This window comes from Tachypleus tridentatus, chromosome 7, assembly GCF_004210375.1.
Source record: "Tachypleus tridentatus isolate NWPU-2018 chromosome 7, ASM421037v1, whole genome shotgun sequence".
NCBI lineage: Eukaryota > Metazoa > Arthropoda > Merostomata > Xiphosura > Limulidae > Tachypleus > Tachypleus tridentatus.
Genome location: NC_134831.1, coordinates 152,323,140 through 152,345,587, shown reverse-complemented (window position 1 = coordinate 152,345,587; position 22,448 = coordinate 152,323,140). Strand labels below are relative to the sequence as shown.

The 22,448-nt window shown below is 36.1% G+C and overlaps 1 protein-coding gene across 1 annotated transcript in view; it reads right to left on the bottom strand.

The window, feature by feature from the left end:
• Positions 1–22,448, bottom strand: part of LOC143256922 (zinc finger homeobox protein 3-like) — a 142,844-nt gene that overhangs the window by 100,726 nt on the left and 19,670 nt on the right. Inside the window, exons 2-3 of the mRNA XM_076514802.1 lie at positions 10,849–14,148; positions 7,397–7,424 (exon numbers count right to left, since the gene is read on the bottom strand). Of these exons, the coding sequence (XP_076370917.1) occupies positions 7,397–7,424; positions 10,849–14,099 (3,279 nt within the window). The 5' untranslated portion in view covers positions 14,100–14,148. The remainder of the gene's footprint in view (positions 1–7,396; positions 7,425–10,848; positions 14,149–22,448) is intronic.

Sequence of the window (22,448 nt, the reverse complement as noted above, 5' to 3'; positions counted from 1 at the left end):
TAATAACTAATTTCAAGGTCGTTCACACCAGCTGTATAATATCAATCAAACACGCTAATTAATGTAAAATTGTATAAAAGTTTTTCAAATGTTATTAGAGACACTACAGTTAGTGTATTCTAATGATATTTATGATCCAAAGCTTAGATACACAATATGAGCTATATTACACTTATACCATAATTCATCATTCTAGAATATAACAATTGCCAATCTTTTACTGAAAGCCCTCCTTTCAATAAGAACTAGCAACATTAGAATATCAATAACTTAGTAACTAACTACTCCTAACACAGTTCTTAATATCCATATTATACACTTTTGCAAATGTGACAATTCTTCATATGGTTTGAAAGTTTCCACTTCAAAATTAACGTTCCTCTGCTTTCCAAGTTAGATACGAAATTAACAATATTGTACAAGTGATATCTTAAAACACAGCCTTTCTACTAACATTTTTTATAAAGAAAATTACAAGTTAGATAAAACCTCATTAATATTAAATAACTAAATTATTTTAACCAGCTTACCTTAGAGGATATCAATAGAATTATGATCAACCAACAACCATCCCAACTTTTTAAAGACAAAAACTGGTTCTACAAAGAAATAAGCAAACATATTACAACAAAGTTGACTGATGGAATACAAATCCTCTTAACATACCCACATGACTTTGAGTCATGATTTTAGAAAAGCTCATGTGATATTTTTATTGCATTTTTAGGGCTTCAGTGTTCTAATGAGAAGCAGCATATCATATGTTATTATAATGAGAAGCAACATATCATTACATTACTTTAAAAATGAAAAAAAAAACTAATACAAAAGAAATTAAATATGTGTTAATTATATATCAAACATGTTTTTCAAAAAGTTATTATTCTCTACCTGGAGGAAAAAATCAAGTCAAATTTATACAGGCTCATATTATTAACTTCATGAAAAGAGGAAAAAAGGCCAAACTCACCCCTACGTGAAACACAACAACAATCTGCTAGTACTGACTTTATAGAGTAAAAAAAACAAACAAAAATCAGCTACTATTTACACTTTAGTGAAAAGAAGCAACAATATCCAAATATTGACTGTACAGTGAAAGGCGGAAAAACAATATCTTAGTCTTGATTCTACAGTGAAAATAGAACAATTTGTTAATAATAAACTCTACAGTAAAAAAACAACAACAAAACTACTTGTATTGAGTCTACAATGAAAATAAAAAACAAAACAATTTAATGGTATTGACTCTATAGTGACAAGAAAAGAAATCTGCTGGTGTTGACTTTATAGTGAAAAGAAAAAGAAATCTGCTGTTGTTGATTTTACAATGAAAAGAAAAATAACAACAATATGCTAGTACTGCTTGTATAGTAAAAAAGAAAAAAAATCTGCTAGTGTTGATACTACAGTGAAAAGAAAAACAGCAATCTGTTCATATTGACTCTACAGTGAAAAATAAAATACAACAACATTCTGCCAGCATTGGCTCTACGGTGAGAAAGAAAATCGACAACAATCTACTGGTATTGACTCTATAGCCAAAAGAAAAAAACAACAACAACAATATTCTAGTATTGAGTTTACAGTGAAATGAAAACATTTACTAGTATTGACTCTATATTGAAAAGAAAATACCTATATTTTAAAGATTTAGCTAAATAAAAGTGGAAAGGTCAAAATGTCACAAACTCCAAATTCTTAATTTACACGAGAAATTAGCCAAATAATCTCTATCTGTGAGGATAACTCTACAGTATACATATCCTACTCATACATACAGCTAAGAATAACAATTTCTAAGCATTAAATCAGGAGAGGAGAAAGAAGGTAAACAATATTCCCCTTCCTTCCAAAAACAATTACATTAAATAAAGTGAAGTGCTAACTACAATGTATCAGTATAGCTTTAAAAGTATAGGATTAGTATAAATATTCCAACACAAAGTTTTCAGGAATTATGAAACAATAACAACTCAGCCTGACAAACATTATAGTGAAAGTAAAAACAATAGGTCTGGTCAAAAAATATCTAATAGCTTTTACAGTGAAGACAGAACTATTATATTAACACTTAAAGCTCTACTTTTACAGTAAAAATATAACTAGCAAAATATTCTTCTATTATGACTTTCAAAATACAAAAATAAAACAGTGTGAGTGGTCCAAGGAAAAGTAGTTTAGAATAATTTTTTTGGTTTTTTGAATTTCGCACAAAGCTACTCGAGGGCTATCTGTGCTAGCCGTCCCTAATTTAGCAGTGTAAGACTAGAGGGAAGGCAGCTAGTCATCACCACCCACCGCCAACTCTTGGACTACTCTTTTACCAACGAATAGTGGGATTGACGGTAACATTATAACGTCCCCACGGCTGAAAGGGCGAGCATGTTTGGCGCGACGGGGATGCAAACCCGCGACCCTCAGATTACGAATCGCACGCCTTACCACGCTTGGCCATGCCGGGCCGTCTAGAAGAAATAGAGTGTAGTAGTAAAAACACCAGATTAAATTATTGGAGATGGGAAAAACAATCTATAAATGAAATAATAGGAAGTGGTAAAATCATTCTTCATAAAATAATGAGTGTGTTAAGACATTCCGGATAAAATAATTAAGAATCTTATAAACTTTCAAAAAGTTATGGGTATTGGTAAAAACAATCTAGACACAATAATGAGTAGTCATAAAAACAGTTTGGATGGAATAATGAGCAGTCTCATAATTAATAGAATTAAAAATAATATTGTATCAGTATTACTTTTATAGCAAAACATATTACTGACGAAAAACACCCCATTATAGTATCACACAATTTACACCATAAAGGTGAAATCACTGGGGATAGTAGAAACACTAGATAAAGCAATGGATAGTTGTAAAAAACACTCTAGATGAAATAATGGGTAGTTGTGAAAACACTGGACGAAATCATGAGTAGTTGTAAAAACATTCTATGCAAAATAATGGGTAGTTGTAAAAACACTCTAGAAGAAGTAATGGGTAGTTCTAGATGAAATAATAGACAGAGTTAAATACACTACATGAAATCACTCAGAGTGTTAACACTAAACAAAATAATGGGTCTTCGTAAAACACCCTAGAAATAATCGGTAATTGTAAAAGCACTAGATAAAATAATGGGTAATGTTAAAAGTACTCTTAAGTGAAATCACTGACAGTGTTGAAAATATTACACACAAAATAATGGGTAGTTGTAAAAACAGTCTCCTAAATATTGGGTTACTAATATTATTCTACTAGAATCACTTTTATAACAAAACATATTTGTGCATCACACCTATTATAATGATATATATGTGAAATACTCTTTCAGTACAAATATTAAAGTAAAAGCAACAATAATATAAATATTTACAGATAATAAAAAACTATTAGGAGAACTAACAATATTCTTTCAGTACAAATATTAAAGTAAAAGCAACAATAATATAAATATTTACAGATAATAAAAAACTATTAGGAGAACTAACAATACTCTTTCAGTACAAATATTAAAGTAAAATAGCAACAATAATCCCCGTCGCACCAAACGTGCTCGCCCTTTCAGCCGTGGAGGGGGGTTATAAGTGACGGTCAACCCCACTATTCGTTGATAAAAGAGTAGCCCAAGAGGTGGCGGTGGTAGTGATGACTAGCTGCCTTCCCTCTAGTCTTATACTGCTAAATTAGGGATGGCTAGCGCAGATAGACCTCATGTAGCTTTGCGCAAACTTCAAAACAAACAACAATAATATAAACTATTAGGAGAACTAACAATACTCTTTCAGTACAAATATTAAAAGAGAACATTTATACTAAAAACTACATTTTCAACATTGGATGTTTAGCCAAAATCTCAAAGTGTAGTTCTATGAAAATAGGAACAAAAAACGACTTAGTTATTGATACTGTTACTTCTAATTTCGAAACAAATAAGTATAATTTATCATCTGGTAAGAAAGCTACATCCCCAAAACCCATAAACAATTCACACTAACTGAACAGTTAGTTATGAGAACTTTTTGGTCAAAACGTTCTTCCAAATTATGAAAATGAAATACAAAAAGAAATGTATAGAAGGAAAGTTTCTATACTGAAGAGAATTGAATAATCTAGGTGCACGTTACAATTTTACAACGTATTTACAAAACCTAATTGGCTCGAGGAGAGGAACGGAAGTCACGTGCCCTACGGCCGGAATTGGCTATTGTCGTATGAATGAAATCTTTAGGAAAACACAGGAGAAGGGTTATTTTTATAAACAGTGAACTCTCTGTTCACCAAGATAAAAGTTCATGACAACGATTTCCTCTTATTCTACTTTTGGCCACTTTCTGAGAAGTCTGAATACAAGAGCTACAATTATTACTGGTTTGTTTTGAATTTCGCGCAGAGCTACACGAGGGCTATCTGTGCTAGCCGTTCCTAATTTAACAGTGTAAGACAAAAGGGAAGGAAGTTTGTCATCACTACCCACCGCCAACTCTTGGGCGACTATTTTACAAGCGAATAGTGGGATTAACCGTAATATTATAACGTTCACACGGCTGAAAGGGCGAGCATGTTTGGTGCGACGGGGATTCGAACCTGCGACCTTCAAATTACCAGTCGAACGCCTTAACCCACCTGGCCATGCTGGGCCATTTATGTAAAAAGTCCTACCTTTTGAATTAAAAATAATGATCTGAAGCTAGTTTTTCTCTTGTGCATGTTCATGTGAATTAGCAAAATATTGAAACTGGAATCTGTAAAGTTGTTGATTAACTTAACTTCTTTTTTTTTTTGGAGGGAGGATTTTTTGCGTTGTATAGCTAACTACTTTTTACACCGTTTGGTAACTATATAACTTGCGATTTTATTTTACCCACTTCTGTCGAGATTAAAGGCACGTACTTCGACAGCCAATTGCATGAGATAGAGATATTCTTTCGCTGTCACGTGCACCTTTCGTGTTAACACTGGTATGTAAGTAGCAGTTTAAGGCTAAACAAAATACTCTCTTTTGTACATTCCACAGTTTTGTATTTTCTACTCCTTACAAACATAACTATACCACCATACGTATTACACATTTGACACACAATGTTTGTACTTCCTACACTTCACAAGCATAAATATATAACCATACGTTTTACACATTTGACACACAACGTTTGTACTTCCTACTCCTCACAAACATAGCTGCACTGCTATATGTTTTTCACAGATGGTTTGACGTCGTTCAAAACTCCTTAATTCGAATAATTCGTCAAGGTCCCACCCAGCTAAAACAATGTACTTTTCAGTGGTGATTACTGGTATTTGTGAGAAGAGTGGAGGTTGTTTTATTTTTTAAACTACAACAATTGAGTGATTTTCCTCTATATAGAAGTATATCCTTAAAACATTAAGTAAAATTATGTATATTGAATATTTTACACTGAAATAAATATTACATCTGTCAATTTAGTCAGTATTGATATATGTTATTTGAAATACTCTACTGGACTTTATTCTTCACAATACATTGATGTTATGTCGTGAAAGGAGGTTGTTATGTTAATTAGAGTTTTCACATAAAGTTTGTTCATTTTCTGAATTTCGCGTAAAGCTATACAAGGGCTATCTGCGCTAGCCGTCCCTAATTTAGGAGTGTAAGACTAAAGAGAGGACAGCTAGTCATCACCACCCACCGCCATCTCTTCGGCTACTATTTTACCAACGAATAGTGGGATTAACCGTCACATTTTAATTTCCACATGGCTGAAAGGGCAAGCATGTTTGATGTGATGGATATTCAAACCCGCGACCCTCAGATTACGAGTAGAGTGCCTTAACTATCTGGCCATGCCGGGCCTCGCACAAACTTATTCAAGAGTTATCTGTGCATGGCCATCCCTGAAATTGTTCTGTTTTTTTTTTTTGTTATTGTTGTTAAACACGTATCTAGACAATGGATGATCTGTGATGTGTCCACAGTATCAAAACATGGAATTTAGCGATATATACCTTCGTATTTACAGCTGACTAAATTTAAACTTTCACACAAAGCTACTCAAGAACTATTTACACTAGCTGTTCCTAACTTATAAGTGATAATAAACTATAGTAGTGGTTCTAAAAGTGTGGTCTGCGAAGTTTCTACAAACGATCCAAAATGCACGTCACTGAAGAGTTTTTCTCTGTGTGTGTGTTTTTTTTATTTTTGTTTACAATGCCAAGGGAAAGCATGTGGGGTGGAACTGGTACGTAGTCCACATGGTCTTTTGCCAGACTAAAACGTTTCAGAACCACTGAGCTAGAGAGAAACCCGGTAGTTAAAAACATCTCTGCACAAATTCTTGCGCTTCTCTTTAGCAACCCAAAGCGGGGTTGATTGTTACATTATAACACTCCCACGGATGAAAGGAGGAGCATGCTCGGTGACGGAATACGAGCCCATGACTCGCAAACTGCAAGTTTAGCGCCTTAATCACAAGGCCATGCCAAGCCTTCGCTAGCCGTCCCTTACTTTGAATTGTTAGATCTATGGCATAAAGTTAGTCAACACTACCCCTCGCCAATTCTTCGGCTGTTCTTGTTAGATCAAATAGTCTAAACCTACTACACACTACAGCTAAATATTAGAGGCTACCAGACAAATTCAAGAATCATATTGTTTATTCGGTTCATTACCTTTTACAGTTAACATTTCAATTTCAAAACACCATATTTTTTTGTCTTTTTTCACATCATAAGAATATTAGTACAAATAAACTGCTATGACGTTTAAAGGAAGTTCCTCACAACTCGTTCACGTTTAGAATAACTGGGGCACGATGTCACCATGGATACGCTTTAAAACAAAACGAGTTTTACATTTTAATTTATTTATACCGTTACCTCTGAACAAACCTTACACATGTGAGAAAAAATAACAAGGAGTTTGTATCAGATATGAAGTCACGAACTTCTTATAGTGAAACTAAACATGAACTTTTTAATAAATTCCAAAATGCAAAGCATGCCCTGTAGAACTTTCTTCATGACTTGGCTGATACATGATTTGTCAGCTGTTACAATCCCAAGAGGCCTTATTACACAGTATGAAAGAGTACAACCAGGCCCGGTAGTTAAGGCATTCGACTCGTAATCCGAGGGTCGCGGGTTCGAATTCCCGTCGCACCAAACATGTTTGCCCTTTCACCCGTGGGGGCGTTATAACGTTACGGTCAACCCCCTATTGATCAGCAAAAGAGTAGCCCAAGAGTTAGCGGTGGGTGGTGATGACTAGCTGCCTTCCCTTTAGTCTTACACTGCTAAATTAGGGACAATAAAGGAGAAGAAGTGTTTAGATGAAAGTTTTTTTCTTCTTATCCTATTGAAAAGAAACTCCAGAAGAATGCTGGGAGACACTTTCCACAAAAAAACATCATACGTTCATTTTCAACAAAGGTATGTTTAAACTAATATTGGCAGCATTACAACACGAGCCAAGTAAACGAAATCTGCTGCAAAGGTTTATTATGACAACGATTCCAATCGTAGAAAGACGATTAGGTATGGTATTTGTATTTATTGTAAAGTATTTAGGCTATATAACATACGTACTAATGCTAAAGTTATTAAGGCTATCTTCCTAATTTCAAACTACTAACCAGAGGGAATCCAGTGAATCAGCGGCACCCTAAGACTTACGTTAAGAATTCACTGTCCCTCTTATAACTCACCCATAGCTTAACGTGTGGGGAATATAATTCTGGTTCAAATCCGTTTCAACAGTTCAAGAAACCAGAGTTCTACCACAAGATCAAAACCGCTCCAGTGAGAGACAAAACTCACATCACGTTCGTTAATTTCAGTTTGTATGATTATTGCGAAGCATCTTACTGAAATATCACAGTCAATCTATCTTATTCAATTGCATGTTTTTAATTGATATTATCACACTGCATTATAGATCCTACCTTTCTCACTTCAAGATCAACATTAAGTAAGTCTGTTGATAACAGTTCTAAATTAATAATAAATATCTACATAATGGGCTAACTGCGTTAAGTCCAGTGCGGGTATTGAGCCCCCTATATTAGCGTTATGAGTCAGCAATTTTACTGTTAAGCCATCAAGCGATTATATACAAGGAGTTGAACATTTATCTGATTACGGAAGAGTAATAAACTCTTCAAACATTGCTATCAGTTAATGGTTGGACATAAAATATTTACATGTTCTTATCAAGTGTCTCTTGAGTGCTATATTTGGTTGAACTATCGATCGTATTTTATATTGTTAAGGTGATTAAGTAATATCAAATACTTCTCTGCTCTATTCACTTCCCGTCAAGGTGTTCGTAACTACCAATATTTATAAAACTGTATTCTGTAATTTTCATTTGTTTTCAGAACTTGTACTTTCGAATATTGTCATTGAAACTTTAATGAAATTCTTGGACAGTTGTTTTCAATATATTTCAACCGTATAGTTATAGTCCACTATCACTCAGTTTCTCTACGCAAGCAAATTTCAACGAATGTTAATCATGCAATTTTAAGTAACATCAATAACGTAACAAGCATAAAGAATATATAGAAGAATCATGGAAGTTTGACTGTCTCGGACAGTGACTGAACTTTCCTCTGCGGTTTTAACATTTCCATTGATTACAGCAGAGTAACGCGATTGTTATACATACTGACAAGCGATTGAAGCATTACTGGCTTACTACATTCTGTTGAGCAAATACATACAGTTATGTAAAAAAGTTAGGACACCCTATGAAAGCCTGTGTATTTTTGTAACATTTTTGGATATATAGATATTTAATCTCAATTTAAACAATACTGAGAGATTATAGGAATATAACTAAACAATTAAAATAGAAGAAAAGACTTTTCAAGATCTTCTGCAAATGTTATTCTACAAAAATGCATATTCTAACTGAGGAAAAAGTTAGGACACCCTACCCCCTAATAGCTAGTGTTACCCCCTTTGGCTGAAATAACTGCAGTGAGACGCTTCTTGTAGCCATCTACCAGTCTCTGACATCGGTCTGAAGAAAGTTTGCCCCACTCCTCAATGCAGAATTCTTTCAGCTGCGAGATATTTGAGGGGTTTCTTGCATGTACAGTCCGTTTCAAGTCACCCCACAGCATCTCAATGGAAGTAAGATCTGGGCTTTGACTTGGTTATTCCAGGACTCTCCATTTCTTAGCTTTCAGCCAGTTCTTGATGGATTTACTGGTATGTTTTGGGTCATTGTCATGTTGCAGGGTCCAGTTCGGCTTCAGCTTTAATTTTCGTACAGATGGTCTCACATGATCCTCAAGCACCCTCTGATACACAGTAGAATGCATGGTGGATTCTATGATTGTGAGCTATCCAGGTACTGCTGCAGCAAAGCAGCCCCAAACCATGACACTTCCACCTCCATGCTTCACAGTTGGTATGAGGTTCTTTTCCTGGAATGCTGTGTTTGGTTTACGCCAAACATGTCCTCTGTTCTGGTGTCCAAATAATTCAATTTTAACCTCATTTGTCCAAAGAACATTATTCCAGAAGTCCTGGTCTTTGCCTACATTCTTTCTGGCAAACTTCACTCTGGCCTTAATGTTTCTCTTAGAGAGCAAAGGTTTCCTCCTTGCACACATCCCATGCAAATTAAACTTGTGCAGTCTATTTCTGATTGTAGAGGCATGCACTTTCACATCAACAGTAGCCAGAACTTGCTGTAGGTCCTGTGATGACATGTTAGGGTGTTTGGAGACCTCTTTTAGCATCTTGCGGTCTGCTCTCGAGGTGAACTTGCTTGGACGACCAGACCTGGGCATGTTGGCAGTTGTTTTGAAAGCCCTCCACTTGTTGACTATTTTCCGGACAGTGGAATGGCCGATTTCAAAATCTTTTTGGAATCTTTCTAAATCCCTTACCAGACTCATAAGCTGCTACAATTATCTTTCTGAAGGCCTCAGACAGCTCTTTTGCTCTCACCATGGTGCTCACTCTCACTTCAACGGTAAGGAGCACACCAAACTAAATGTCTGAGGTTTAAATAGGGCAAGCCTCATTCAAAATGCTGAGTAACAATCTTCTAATCATGTGCACCTGGTGTGATACACTTGTGTTTGAGTTGAGCCATTTTAAACAGAAATAAATGTGGGGGTGTCCTAACTTTTTTCTCAGTTAGAATATGCATTTTTGTAGAATTACATTTAAAGAAGATCTTGAAAAGTCTTTTCTTCAGTTTTAATTGTTTAGTTATATTCCTATGATATCTCAGTATTGTTAAAATTGGGATTAAATATCTATATATCCAAAAATGTTACAAAAATACACAGGATTTCATAGGGTGTCCTAACTTTTTCACATGACTGTATGCAATGTTATCTCTCGATTTATTAGATTTTAACGCCAAGATAAAGTGCTGATTATAATACAAGCAACGAAATTATAACATCAATATATGCGAAAACATAAAAAGTTGTAAATGCACGGGTTAAGCAGCATATTATATAGCAACGGGTATTTTACCAAAAGCGGTAAGTTTTATAGCGAACCTAAAACCCTGTATTAACACTTTGAGTAAGTACCACCCTTGCACGTCTGTAACAGCAGGGAAGCAGTGACACAGATAGATAAAATAGATTCAGGAAGGAAATGATTAAACATACGAACAAAGTAACAAGGGACGTTACTACTCTTCCCAGGAACCTCCAAATAAATATCCCAGAGTCTTTAAGCAGAGCGTATCTTTCAGGAATACTAATAGGTTTCAAAGGCACAAGAGAAAAACCCTAAACAAAGTTTACCGTTTCAATAAAGGGTAAGGAATTACTATATTTGCCAGTTTTTATACAAGCGATAATATGGAAAATTGTACGTATTCTCTATTACTTACAAGTTTCTGAATCTGTTCCAGATTTGTTATTTTCCGAAACTTCTTTAACAAGAAAGATGTCTTTGAAATTATCTTCTCTTCCATGATCATCTATGCTTCTCTGCATCTGTCTCATATTATCGTGTTTTACGTGTTCTAAGGAGCTAGCGTGTTGAATTAACTTTTGTTTAGTGCTAGTCGAAAAGTTGCATAAAACACAGTGATAATATGACGATTCTGAGTTCGAAGCGGACTTACTAAGCTGGAGATACAAGAATAACCTAGCACATCCTTCGTGCCTTGGGTTATTTGTGTGAATTTGAAGTTTATGAACACTGTTGGTGTAATAGTCACAAGCGTTACATCGAACCTGCACTGGATTACTCATATTGACGAATTTAAGTTTCCAGTCATTCCTGGGACCACCTTCCTTGATGTGGTTAACATGTTGGAGACGTAGAAGGTGTTTATCAGTTTTACTATGTAACATGAAGTTAGCTTTCAAATTAGTTTTATAGGAACACAGTTTACAGATAAAGTTTCCAGACACAACCATCAGCACCTCATCTTCTCTCACTGTGGTGCGATCTTGTTGAAGATGATTATTCAAACCTTCCACGGTGTCAGCTGAGAACAAATTGCAGACGCAGCACTGAAACATCTTAGAATCATCATCATAAGGCATGTCTGGTACGAGAGTAGGGTCTGGGTGTTCCATATCTACTGTGGGAGTGGCAATGGGGGTCAGAGGAGAGTGTCCAGTGGGACTTTTACCTGGACCAGAGGATGCAGCTGCTGCCGCCGCCATTACTCTCTGCTGCTGTTGATTTGCCATCATTAAAAGCGCGTGGTTGTAATACATGTCTGCTAAGGCAGCTTCAGGTTGCAACTGGTTATCATGTGGAACTAATAATCCCGGGTGGAATTGAAACATTGGATCAAGAGCTTGAGCTTGCTGAAGAGCTGTTAGCTGTTGCATGTGCTTAACGTTTTGTTGCAACACCATGATGTTGTGAGTGTGTTTCTCACTAGTCATGTGAATTCGCAAGTTTCGGGAAACATTAGTTTCGTAGTTACATACGTCACAACGCCACGTTGCCTTTGGCTTACTTGGAGACGGCATTTTTTTGGGCGGTTCTGAAACATGAGCGTTAGATAGCGATTGGGACTGGATTATGTGTTTAGTGGAAATGTTTCCATTCTGTAACTCTTGAACATTATTTATGTGTTTATCGGATTGCATGTGAATGCTGAGGTTTCCTTTGGTAGTGGTAGAATAATTACACACTTCACATCGATACGGTTTGTATCCACATGTGTACGTCTCTCCACGAGTAAGCCTCGGGTGTGGTTGGTTAGTAATACAGTAGATGCAACTCATTTCGTTTTCAGGGTGTTTTTCCTTCATGTGAATTTCTAAAGTTTCTTGATATTTATAATGCCAATTGCACTTTGGACATTTAAGAGTTTTACAGGAGTTTTTGGAGTGCATCATAGTCATATGCCCACCCAAAGATTTTGAAGACCCGAGGATAACGTCACATTTTGGACATTCTACTCCGTTTGTCTTACCATCAGGGTGTTGGGAACACATTTCCATGATGTTGCCAATTCCAAATCCTGGAGAATGGCCTGTAGCTAAACATGGATTTGGTGAGGTTGGTACTTTTGGAGAAATACACCCTCTAGGGGATATGCTACCTCCACTGTTACTGCTAGCTGGTCTATCTGACGTCACAGATAGATGAGAAAGAACAGGACTTTTAGAATCGTGAATGTTCTGTTCTTCACCATTTTCTTCCTGGACATTTTTTCCATTTTGATCCTTGTAGCCAGTGTTCTCTACTTCAGAAGATGACTTTGCTTCTGCAGCTGCAGCAGCTGCTTTTGCTAATTTTTCTATATTTGCTAAGTCCTCAAGTTCTGGAGCTAAAGACTCCTCACTGGTTTTTAGGTAGTCAGAAGATTTTCCCTGATTTTTTTGTTTTGTTGTAGAATCAATCACAGATGCTTTGATATCCTTAACTGACGCAACTGGGTTTAAGCTTGCAGGGACTAATGTCGTAACTGTTGAACTGTTTACAGACTGGCAAATTACACTAGACACAGCACTATTGACAATGTTTAAGAGAGAACTGACAGCACTTGATGCTGCGGAGGAACTAGAGTATGAGCTGTGAGCAGCTTGGTCGTAAAAACTTCCTTGATAGTGGGGCGTTTCATTGACTTCTGCTGCCTTGCTAGAAATAGGTTCTAGGAATGACAAAAGTGGTTCTTTTTCTTTTCCCACTCCTTGAATAATGGCAGAGATATCCTTTTGTGACAATATGTGTCGCTCTTCGTCAACGAGGGCAATATTATGTTCACCAACAGCATGAGCAACAAATGATTTGGCATATGCAAAAGACAACTTACATATAAAACACATAAGTATAGGTTTAACCGGAACTGAAGAATATTCTAAAGAAGGAATATTTCTTTTGCTCGGCTTTTTATCAGGATCAGAGTTCTCACTTTTATCGTTACAAACAGTCTCATTTTGCTCTCGCACAGTAAACACCCTATAACAGTGCATAATAGGTACTTCAGGAACATTTTTCTTCTCTTGAAGGAAACTGTAGGCTTGGTCGTACAGGGCACTATAAAGAGCAGGATTCTTGGAAATGTGAAAGGCATTCACTATTTGGGGAAAACCCCTGTAGTGCTGGGGGGACATACCCCGCGCATCGACGATGCTGCCTTCTTGCTGAGGTAGATCTAAGCTACATTCTTCGTCACTAAACTCAGACTCTCCTTCAATAATGAACGCAGAACCGTCAGGGTTATACACGATCTTTCCAGTAAATGTCTCCACCTCACTATCAGATAGTTCAGTAGCAGCACCATCAGTGTTCTCCCTTTCAGAGACTTGAGCTGCGTCATCGTTCTTTGGCTCTCGAGAGCCACAGTGACGGTGGTTTAGAGTGGGACTTACTTTCTGTCCACAAACTGCACAACTGTTGAAATCCACCAAGTTCGTGCACAGAGCCTGGTTGGTCTCTTTGTTCCGTTCCTTTGCTCTTTGCTGGTTAACAGGATTGGGTGGATTATCCTGCGGTGTCATGTTGGCTAAGCTATTTCTTGATGCAAATCCACTACTCGAAAATGAAACAGAATCGCTGTTTAATAACCGTTCCTGACTGGTTGCGGATACGTTTTGATGTTCGCTTTGGATGACCTGTATATCCGTCCTCTGCCCTGTGTCCATAATAACATCCGGTGCATCCATTGTCCTGGGATGACGCTAGTTACGTCATAGTGTGGCTGGAGATGCACATCTGTAAGATCAAGATAAAAAATGCATGGTAAATAATCTGTTTTTATGAGAAATAAATTTTCCATAAGAATTGAACTAATCTATCCTACAGCGCTCTACATTAGAGGAAAACGGTTAACTAGGCAACTGGTATAATAATATATATATATATATATATGTATGTATATCTAGCAGAGAGGTTATACAACGTTTTTGTTTTTAATATTTCACTTCAGTGTTTTAGCTGTGCAAACACACATACCTAGACATTTATCTTGGATAATATGTCTCTCTTTATCTAGCAGAACAAGAAGGCAAAGTAACCAGTAAATACAACGGCTACAGGTCAAGCTAGCTAGTAGGTTGGTAATCACCTACTCTGCAGGGTTCCGTTAGGCAACTGTAATAAAATGCAACAGGTGTGCAAACCACAGGTGATTCATTCCAATTTGATCCTATTACCTGAGACAATTAGAAGACAAAACAGCATGGGGAGAGTACGCATCAGTGGAACGGATAACATGTACCAACGTACACGTCCTGAACGAACATGGAACTTACTTCGCTTGGTTTGAAGTCCCCGGTTTATCGTGCTCATATCGCACACACGAGTACGTTAAGGAACGATAATAGAACATTATATTTAAAGCTACACCGGTTGATTTGGCGTTTGAGGAAAATCACTAGTTTTACCAGAGAAAAGTGCTGCTATCCAATCATCCTCCTTTTTGATAGTTTTGGTTTCATACATCACAACATAGAATTTTATGCTAATTTGTAACAAGAAGTTTTAAAGTAGGTATGGAAAGCATGATTCAGTGAGGTAGTTTGAAACGCTCATTCTTAGGGCTCCATCTATCATCCACCATACTTCTGAATTCAGACGTTTTATGACTCTATAACTGCATTTGTTTGTTAGTTATATATCAGTACTATATTGCTACAATGACATTAACAATTCTATGATTAGGTTGTTGGCACCGTCCGTCTGTTTGTTCGCGTCATAACTAAAGGACGGTCACCAAATTTAACAAAAAAATATCCAATGCAGATAAATTTAAACAAATCACAAAATAAAAAAAAAACTGTGGTTAAAAGCTCAAATTACTAAATTGTTAATTTAACTGTTCGTTTCACATTCATTTAGGACAAAAGAATAACCCTAAATATTTCTAATAACCATAATATTCCTACGATAAAGAAAAAACCTTATCGTTTAAAAATATTCTCATTATATTCTCAAAAATATTATTTTTATCACTCACAACTTCAGCCTACATTTTTCTGGAATAGCATTAACTTATTACGATTATTTGTAAGTATTTTCCATGGAATTACTCTGACTATTAATAGTATTTAAAAGCATACTGCACTGAAACCACAGCCGGCTAAACTTCTTCGAGAACAACAGAAACTATTCGTATTTCATGCAGGAATGATTAAATAATTCAGGAAATGACAAGCGAGTAAGATACGTTGTTTATTCAAGTGCAGCCTACCTTGCCAAGTGTTAAGACTTGGAACACTTTACGTTTCGCTCCCACACTCAGCATGGTACAGTGAACGGGTGCCAGAGGAGAAGCATTTCAGTAGAACAAATAAACAAGCCTTATCAAGGTTCAGTGCAGGATGCCACAACACAGCAAGTCTAAAACTTTTACTTTAAATATTACACCTACAGATAAGAACAATGCTCCCTTCTTCGCTGGCATGACCGCCTCTAACCATTCATAATTACCATTATCAGCAACTACATCATAATTACCATTATCAGCAACTACATCGTTTTACCAAACTTTAATCTTTACCTCAACTCATCTTCTTTAATTTGCCTCGACAAATAACGCTGAAAAAAGTTATGCAGTCTTGTTCATTGCACCGTAAAGCCAGTTTCTTTTTTGATAACTAGTACAAGTGTCTGGTTTGGAAGCAAATATGTTGATTCATAGATCACTAATTTTAGTAAAGCTCTCTTTTTGGATATTTATGCACCAGACAAAAAGCTAGCCACCTAGGAAAACAACAAGTTGTATGTAACACGTTAAGAAACACATTTCAGTTAGGGCTGAAATATTTACAGAAAATTAAACGTGTAAAGAAATCTCTACAAAATGAACACAAAATTACCAGTAAACAAAAGTAGAGACTGAATAAAAGGGATAAAAAACACAAAAAATAATAAATAGAATTACATCGTTTTCTTCTTAGAGCTTTACGATAAACATTCGATTCAGCTTCTCCACACAGAGTACGTACACACACAAACACAGATACATCTCGTGGCTCAGAAGTAATTATGCAGACTTAAGACGCTAAAACTCGGATTTCGATACCCGTGGAAGGTAGAGCACAGATAACTCATTGTGCAGGTTTGCGCTTAATAATAATCAAACCAAACATGTAAATCTTTCAATATGACTTAACAGTTAGAGCTTAATTACATAAAACAACTGTCACCTCAGGATTTATAGGCTGAGGACATCATATTAAAATAATGTTGAACTCTCCTCACGACGTTAAAGTAAATGCTGTCAAGTCTGATCGTTCCTTATCTGATGACCGGCCTGGCATGGCCAGGTGGTTAAGGTACACGATTTGTAATCTGAGGGTCGCAGGTTCGAATTCCCGTCACACCAAACATGCTCGCCCTCCCAGCCGTGGGGGCGTTACAATGTGACGGTCAGTCCCACTATTCGTTGGTAAAAGAGTAACTCAAAAGTTGGCGGTGAGTGATGGTGACTAGCTGCCTTCCCTCTAGTCTTACACTGCTAAATTAGGGACGGGTAGCACAGATAGCCCTCGAGTAGCTTTGTGCGAAATTCAAAAAAACAAACAAAACTATATGCAACAAAACATCAAATCTAATATAGCAATGAACAGTTGTACCCAGATGTTCCCAAATTTCCACCCTATTAACCATTCCTATATTTTAAGTTAACAATAAATCTTAAATAGTATATTTCTAGTAGATTCCTAGATCAGTTGCTGAAGAAACCTGTCTGAACAGTTTCTAGAGACCTTTGTCCCTTATAGCGTTTCCCAATTAATATGTCTGAAGTTAAAATCACCCATAATTATAACTTCATTAACAACTGAAGTCTTAAACTCGCTTTAAATGTTCCCACTAATTTCACAGTTTCATCAGGTGGTCTGTAACAAGTTCCTATTAAGAGTATTTTCCCTTGATATCCACTAAGAGAAACGCAAGTGGATTGAATCTCCTTGTTATTATCCTTAATATTTTCAGCTTCAACAAGATGTAACTCACACTTTACATACAGAGCCACTCCTCCCCTCTATTTACTACTCTGACCCTATTAAATAACTTATAACCATGTAGTTCAAAGAAACTTCTGTCGTTAAAATCATTTACATTTAACCATGTTTAAGTTCTTCACATTATATCAAAATCTTCTACTCCAACCAGTACCCTAGAGTGATTTATTCCTCACACTTCTATCATTACAGTATTAACAATTAAACCTATTCTTATAACTACTTGTTTACTGATTTTCTATGTAGCGCATAATTTCTCTATTCACACACAAAAAAACATACAACAAAAACACAACACTGGTTAAAGCATGTGTACGCTGACATCTCCTCGAGGCTGTACAATATCGAGTTTTATATCATCCCAACATCAACCGTTGTTGTATTCACTTGTTATTCTGAAAAACAACAACAAACTTCAGGTTTGAGGTTTGACTGAATAATTTCCACAATGAAGTCCACAGTTGAGGCATTTTAGAATTTTCTAAGAAGTTTTGGTGTTGAAACCTTTAACTTTATAACTCTTGTACATTCCTTCAGCTTATTTCGTCGACCTTCTATCCTGTTAAACATTAACATTTCTACGAGTTCGTTAACGAAAGTTCCAAACTCCTACAAAATTATCATTTATACTCTTTCAACAATTTATATTTCAGCACCAGATCATTTATATAAGCAATAATGAACCATTCAGAGCAAGGACGAATCAAGCCAATAAAGTTTATAACTATCTCTCCAGAAGTTCACTCGAAGGGAACTCCAAGTTACATGACGTAAACTGACGAAGTGAAAATCATTTTAACTTCAAAGCAAAACCTCCTAAAGTAAAATGAACAGTAGATTTTTTACAATACACAATATGTTCATCAATGGAAAGGAAGTAAAAATGAAAAATACTCATTTTAGGAATACTTTGCATGAACGACACTTACTGTATGATAAACATCCAATAAATTTCGAAAGGCGCGTTTTTCTTCTTAAGGAAGTAAAAGGTTTACTTCGTGCATATAGTCTGTCACGCGGTGCGTTAAGATCTCCAAACTTGCATCAATATAAAAAAACAACAACAACAAGAACTCCAATAGAAAACAGCCTGTCTTTATTCAAGAAATACAATAATAACATCGGCGTCCGTTTAGGCAATTACTGCTCCTCTACAAGAACTATACTACTAAAGAAGGACGTGTCTTCCTTCGTGGGAACTTGACTACAGTGTGGTGGGTTCTATGGTTTGTCTTTACAAAATCAGTGAAGCCTGTCAAATTTTCAATTCCCCTCAGTCCTGACTTTGGCTGTAGAGAGGTGACACGACACAAGCTGCTCTAAAATATTTCTATGGAAAAATTTCAGAACAAAGACCTCATGAAAACTCCTTGCACCCTTTTTCCTCAACCAGGTGTGGCAAGAGAAACAAGAAAGGAGATGTGACCAATCGTTAGATTGATAAGATAAAAAGCCACGGTCATGTGGCCAATCGACAGATCGGTAAGATAAAAGTCCATGTTGACAGGAGGATTTGAAGACAAAAACCTTTATATATTATAAGTTAGAAACATAGGCAGTTCAAATAGCAAAGCTGTATATAAAAAGATCACCCACTCCTGATACCATGTAAAATCCTTGTCCCGTTTCTCTTTAGCAAACTTTTGTTCTCTAGCAATCTGGGGACATGGTGGAGGGAAAACAATGACCATATGCCTTATTTGTTACACACTACAGTTTGCCAAAGGCTATTCATAGCAAGTAGTCTTACAACAAACTGACGAAGTGTGTGGGGACAAAAGTGGAGGGAAACGCTGTACACAATTTCTAGAGAAAGGGCAGTCACGTATGAGTACATATTGTGTGTGTGTGTCCATGTTGGAACATGAAGGTACAGAAATATGACAACGTAAAATAGTGAAATAGTTCGAGCGTAAACTACTGGTTACTGCGCTTAAAGTTCAATTCATGTATTTTTTGTACTGATATATCTTTCTTACTCGATATTAATAAGAACTTAATGTTTTGCATGTCTACTTCTAACAATGGGCTCGTACTGCTAGAATATGAACAACTATGGTTCTTATTATCTACTAAAATATTTCACCACACATTACTCGGCTAATATTCCCCAAAAAGCAGAACAAAAATTGTTTTAACAAACCTTATATTTATAATATAAAAAATAATGTACATTGCAGAGATTTCTTTTTCAATAATCCTCTCAATTTTGTTTATTACGGATTGCAAGACACAGGCGTGTAAACATATCATTTTCAAGTCTATCTTCTGTTTCCTACAAGTCACTGTTCACGAAGCTGTCTGTTCAATAATAAAACTGGTCAGTTGAATTGGATCATGCGAGGCAAACGCTTATCTGAAACACTATAATGTGGGTGAGTCTATATGATATATAACAATTTCCAATTTACGGTTTGAAAATCAAAAGTTAGTAAACCACTGGAATCTAATGTACATTCAAACAGTAACTTTAAAATATCATATTACATATATATATAGCGTTTTATATAAACTTTTGAGTCATGAGTAATTACTTATGGTAAAAAATAAAAAGTTAGACCTTAAAAGAATTATACAAACACTGGTTTAAAGCGTTCGACTCGTAATCTAAGGGTCGCGGGTTCGAATCCCCATCACACGAAACATGCTCGCCCTTTCAACCGTGTGGGCGTTATAATGTTACAACCAATCCCACTATTCGTTGGTAAAAGAGTAGCCCATGAGTTAGCGGTGAGTGGTGATGACTAGCTGCCATTTCCTCTAATCTTACATCGCTAAATTAGGGTTGGCTAGTGCAGATAGCCCTTGTGTAGCTTTGCGCGGAATTCAAAACAAACCAAACTATATTATCTATTTAGAAGCTTTGGTAACAACGAGACATTCGTCTACCAGCTCAGCATCAAATATTAATATATTTTAATGATATTTTTAAATGTATATACAAATAATACTTTCGAACAAAAAAGCAAAAAAAGTAAATAATGTCTACATCTTAAAATTGTTTTCATCACATTTTTGAAATACAAAAAGTGTGCGAAACTTTTATTCTATTAAGTAAGTTAAGTAGCTTAAAACGTAAGTTGGTTATGTGTATATAAAATTTACATGCTCATTCCTACAGTCTCGTCCCAGCGACATGACCCTCATAGCTAGTATGCGTGAGCTTTGGCCATTAGCTACACACAGTCGTCTGTAAAAAGTGACTTAACTGGTTGCCATGGTAACTATGATATATTTAGATGACTTCTATGTTATATATGTGTATGGCTAGATGCACGTGGCGTTATGGCAACCAAGAACAAGAAGAACTGCTGGATATTGATAGGAGTACCAGGCCCTTGGGTCGTGTGTGCATTCAGGTTTATGTCTGAGGCCGCTTCACTGATAATAACACCCACTCCAACAACAGTGTGGAAACTATTCCGTCCAAAAATTGACCAAGAATGTAAACAGCGTGAAAAACGCTTACAATGAGATCGTCCAACTATTTCTGGTTTCGTATGTTTTCGATTGCTCTAAATTCTAATTTTTTGAAACGTATTTTGTCATTTATGATGCTTGAAGATCATTCACTATCAATAAATAAGTAAAAAATTCTAAAAACGGAAATTATTTACTAATAATAGATTAATTAAAACCCTTGAAATGACAATAATTTAAACGGAAAAACAGGTAAACCGTGAGCTGGATCTTAAATAGTATCGACGAATGAGTTTAATAATAAAAAAATATTACTCTGTTCGAGTGAATATACGAATAGCCTAAACGTTGTAGATTCAATACGATACCAAACAAAAATCGTTTAATTTTGAAATATGCTTTCCTTGTCTTTTTTATTTATTAATTGAACTATTACTGAAATCCTGGAATTCGCCAAACGTAAAATATTAAATCACTCTTAAAAAACCACAAATGATCTACGAGCATTTTGTGGTGCCTAAAACTTGACCATCTTCATATAGTTACTATGAGATCGCTTTACAAAGTTCCACTGAAACCTGTCAAACATTACGTAAGCTAGAACATTATGCACTCAGATACTCAAATTAATTATGCAAATACTCATCCCATACGTCAAGTAAAAAACGTATAAAGCAACTTTAATTATTCACATATGTAAGTTGGATATATAGATAATTAAAACATAAACCTGCTTTGGCCCTAATACTAACTGGTACAAAACTTTCAATATTCAGCAATAATGTCCAGGCAAAGCTTACTTTATCATATTAGATCTGTATGCCACACCAGAACTGTACAAGCGACTGATGCACGTACCATGCGCTACTAGTGCTTGTTCCATGAGCTGGACTTATACGCTACTGATGCACGTACCATGCGCTACTAGTGCTTGTTCAATGAGCTCGACTTATTCGGTACTGATGCACGTACCATGCGCTACTAGTGCTTGTTCCATGAACTAAACTTATTCGCTATTGATGCACGTACCATGCGCTACTAGTGCTTGTTCCATGAACTAGACTTATTCGCTACTGATGCAATGTACAACATGCTACTGATGCTTAACTCTGCAAGCTAGATCCATTCGCTAGTGATTCGTGTACCAAACGTTACTGATGCACGTACCACGCATTTACCAGTGAAACACGTGCCGGGCTAGATGTATTTACTACTATACCAAGCCAGACGTGTTTGTTGTGGGCACGTGTACCATAGTAATCATGCAGGTTCGTTACTGATACTGTCACGTGCCGTACTGATTTAGTCATACTTCATAACAGTCCGTTGTTTCTCTTCGTTACATAGAAAATCATCCAAAAACCTGTGGCAGCATTTTCGAAATATGGTGAGAAGTAATAAAAGTTATGAGAATTTAAAACCTGAATTAGACGATATTAATCACAAAAACTGTAATGTTTACATATTACTTTTTTCAGTAGTTTACTCTGTATAAGTAGAAACTCCGCCCTCTACAGAAAACAGCTGTATACAATAAAAGGCCTATACCTCTACACGGTGTTCATTTGAGTATCCCCCCTTCAAGTAACTCCATCGTGAAGAGAACTAGCTTCCTGAGTGTTAAAC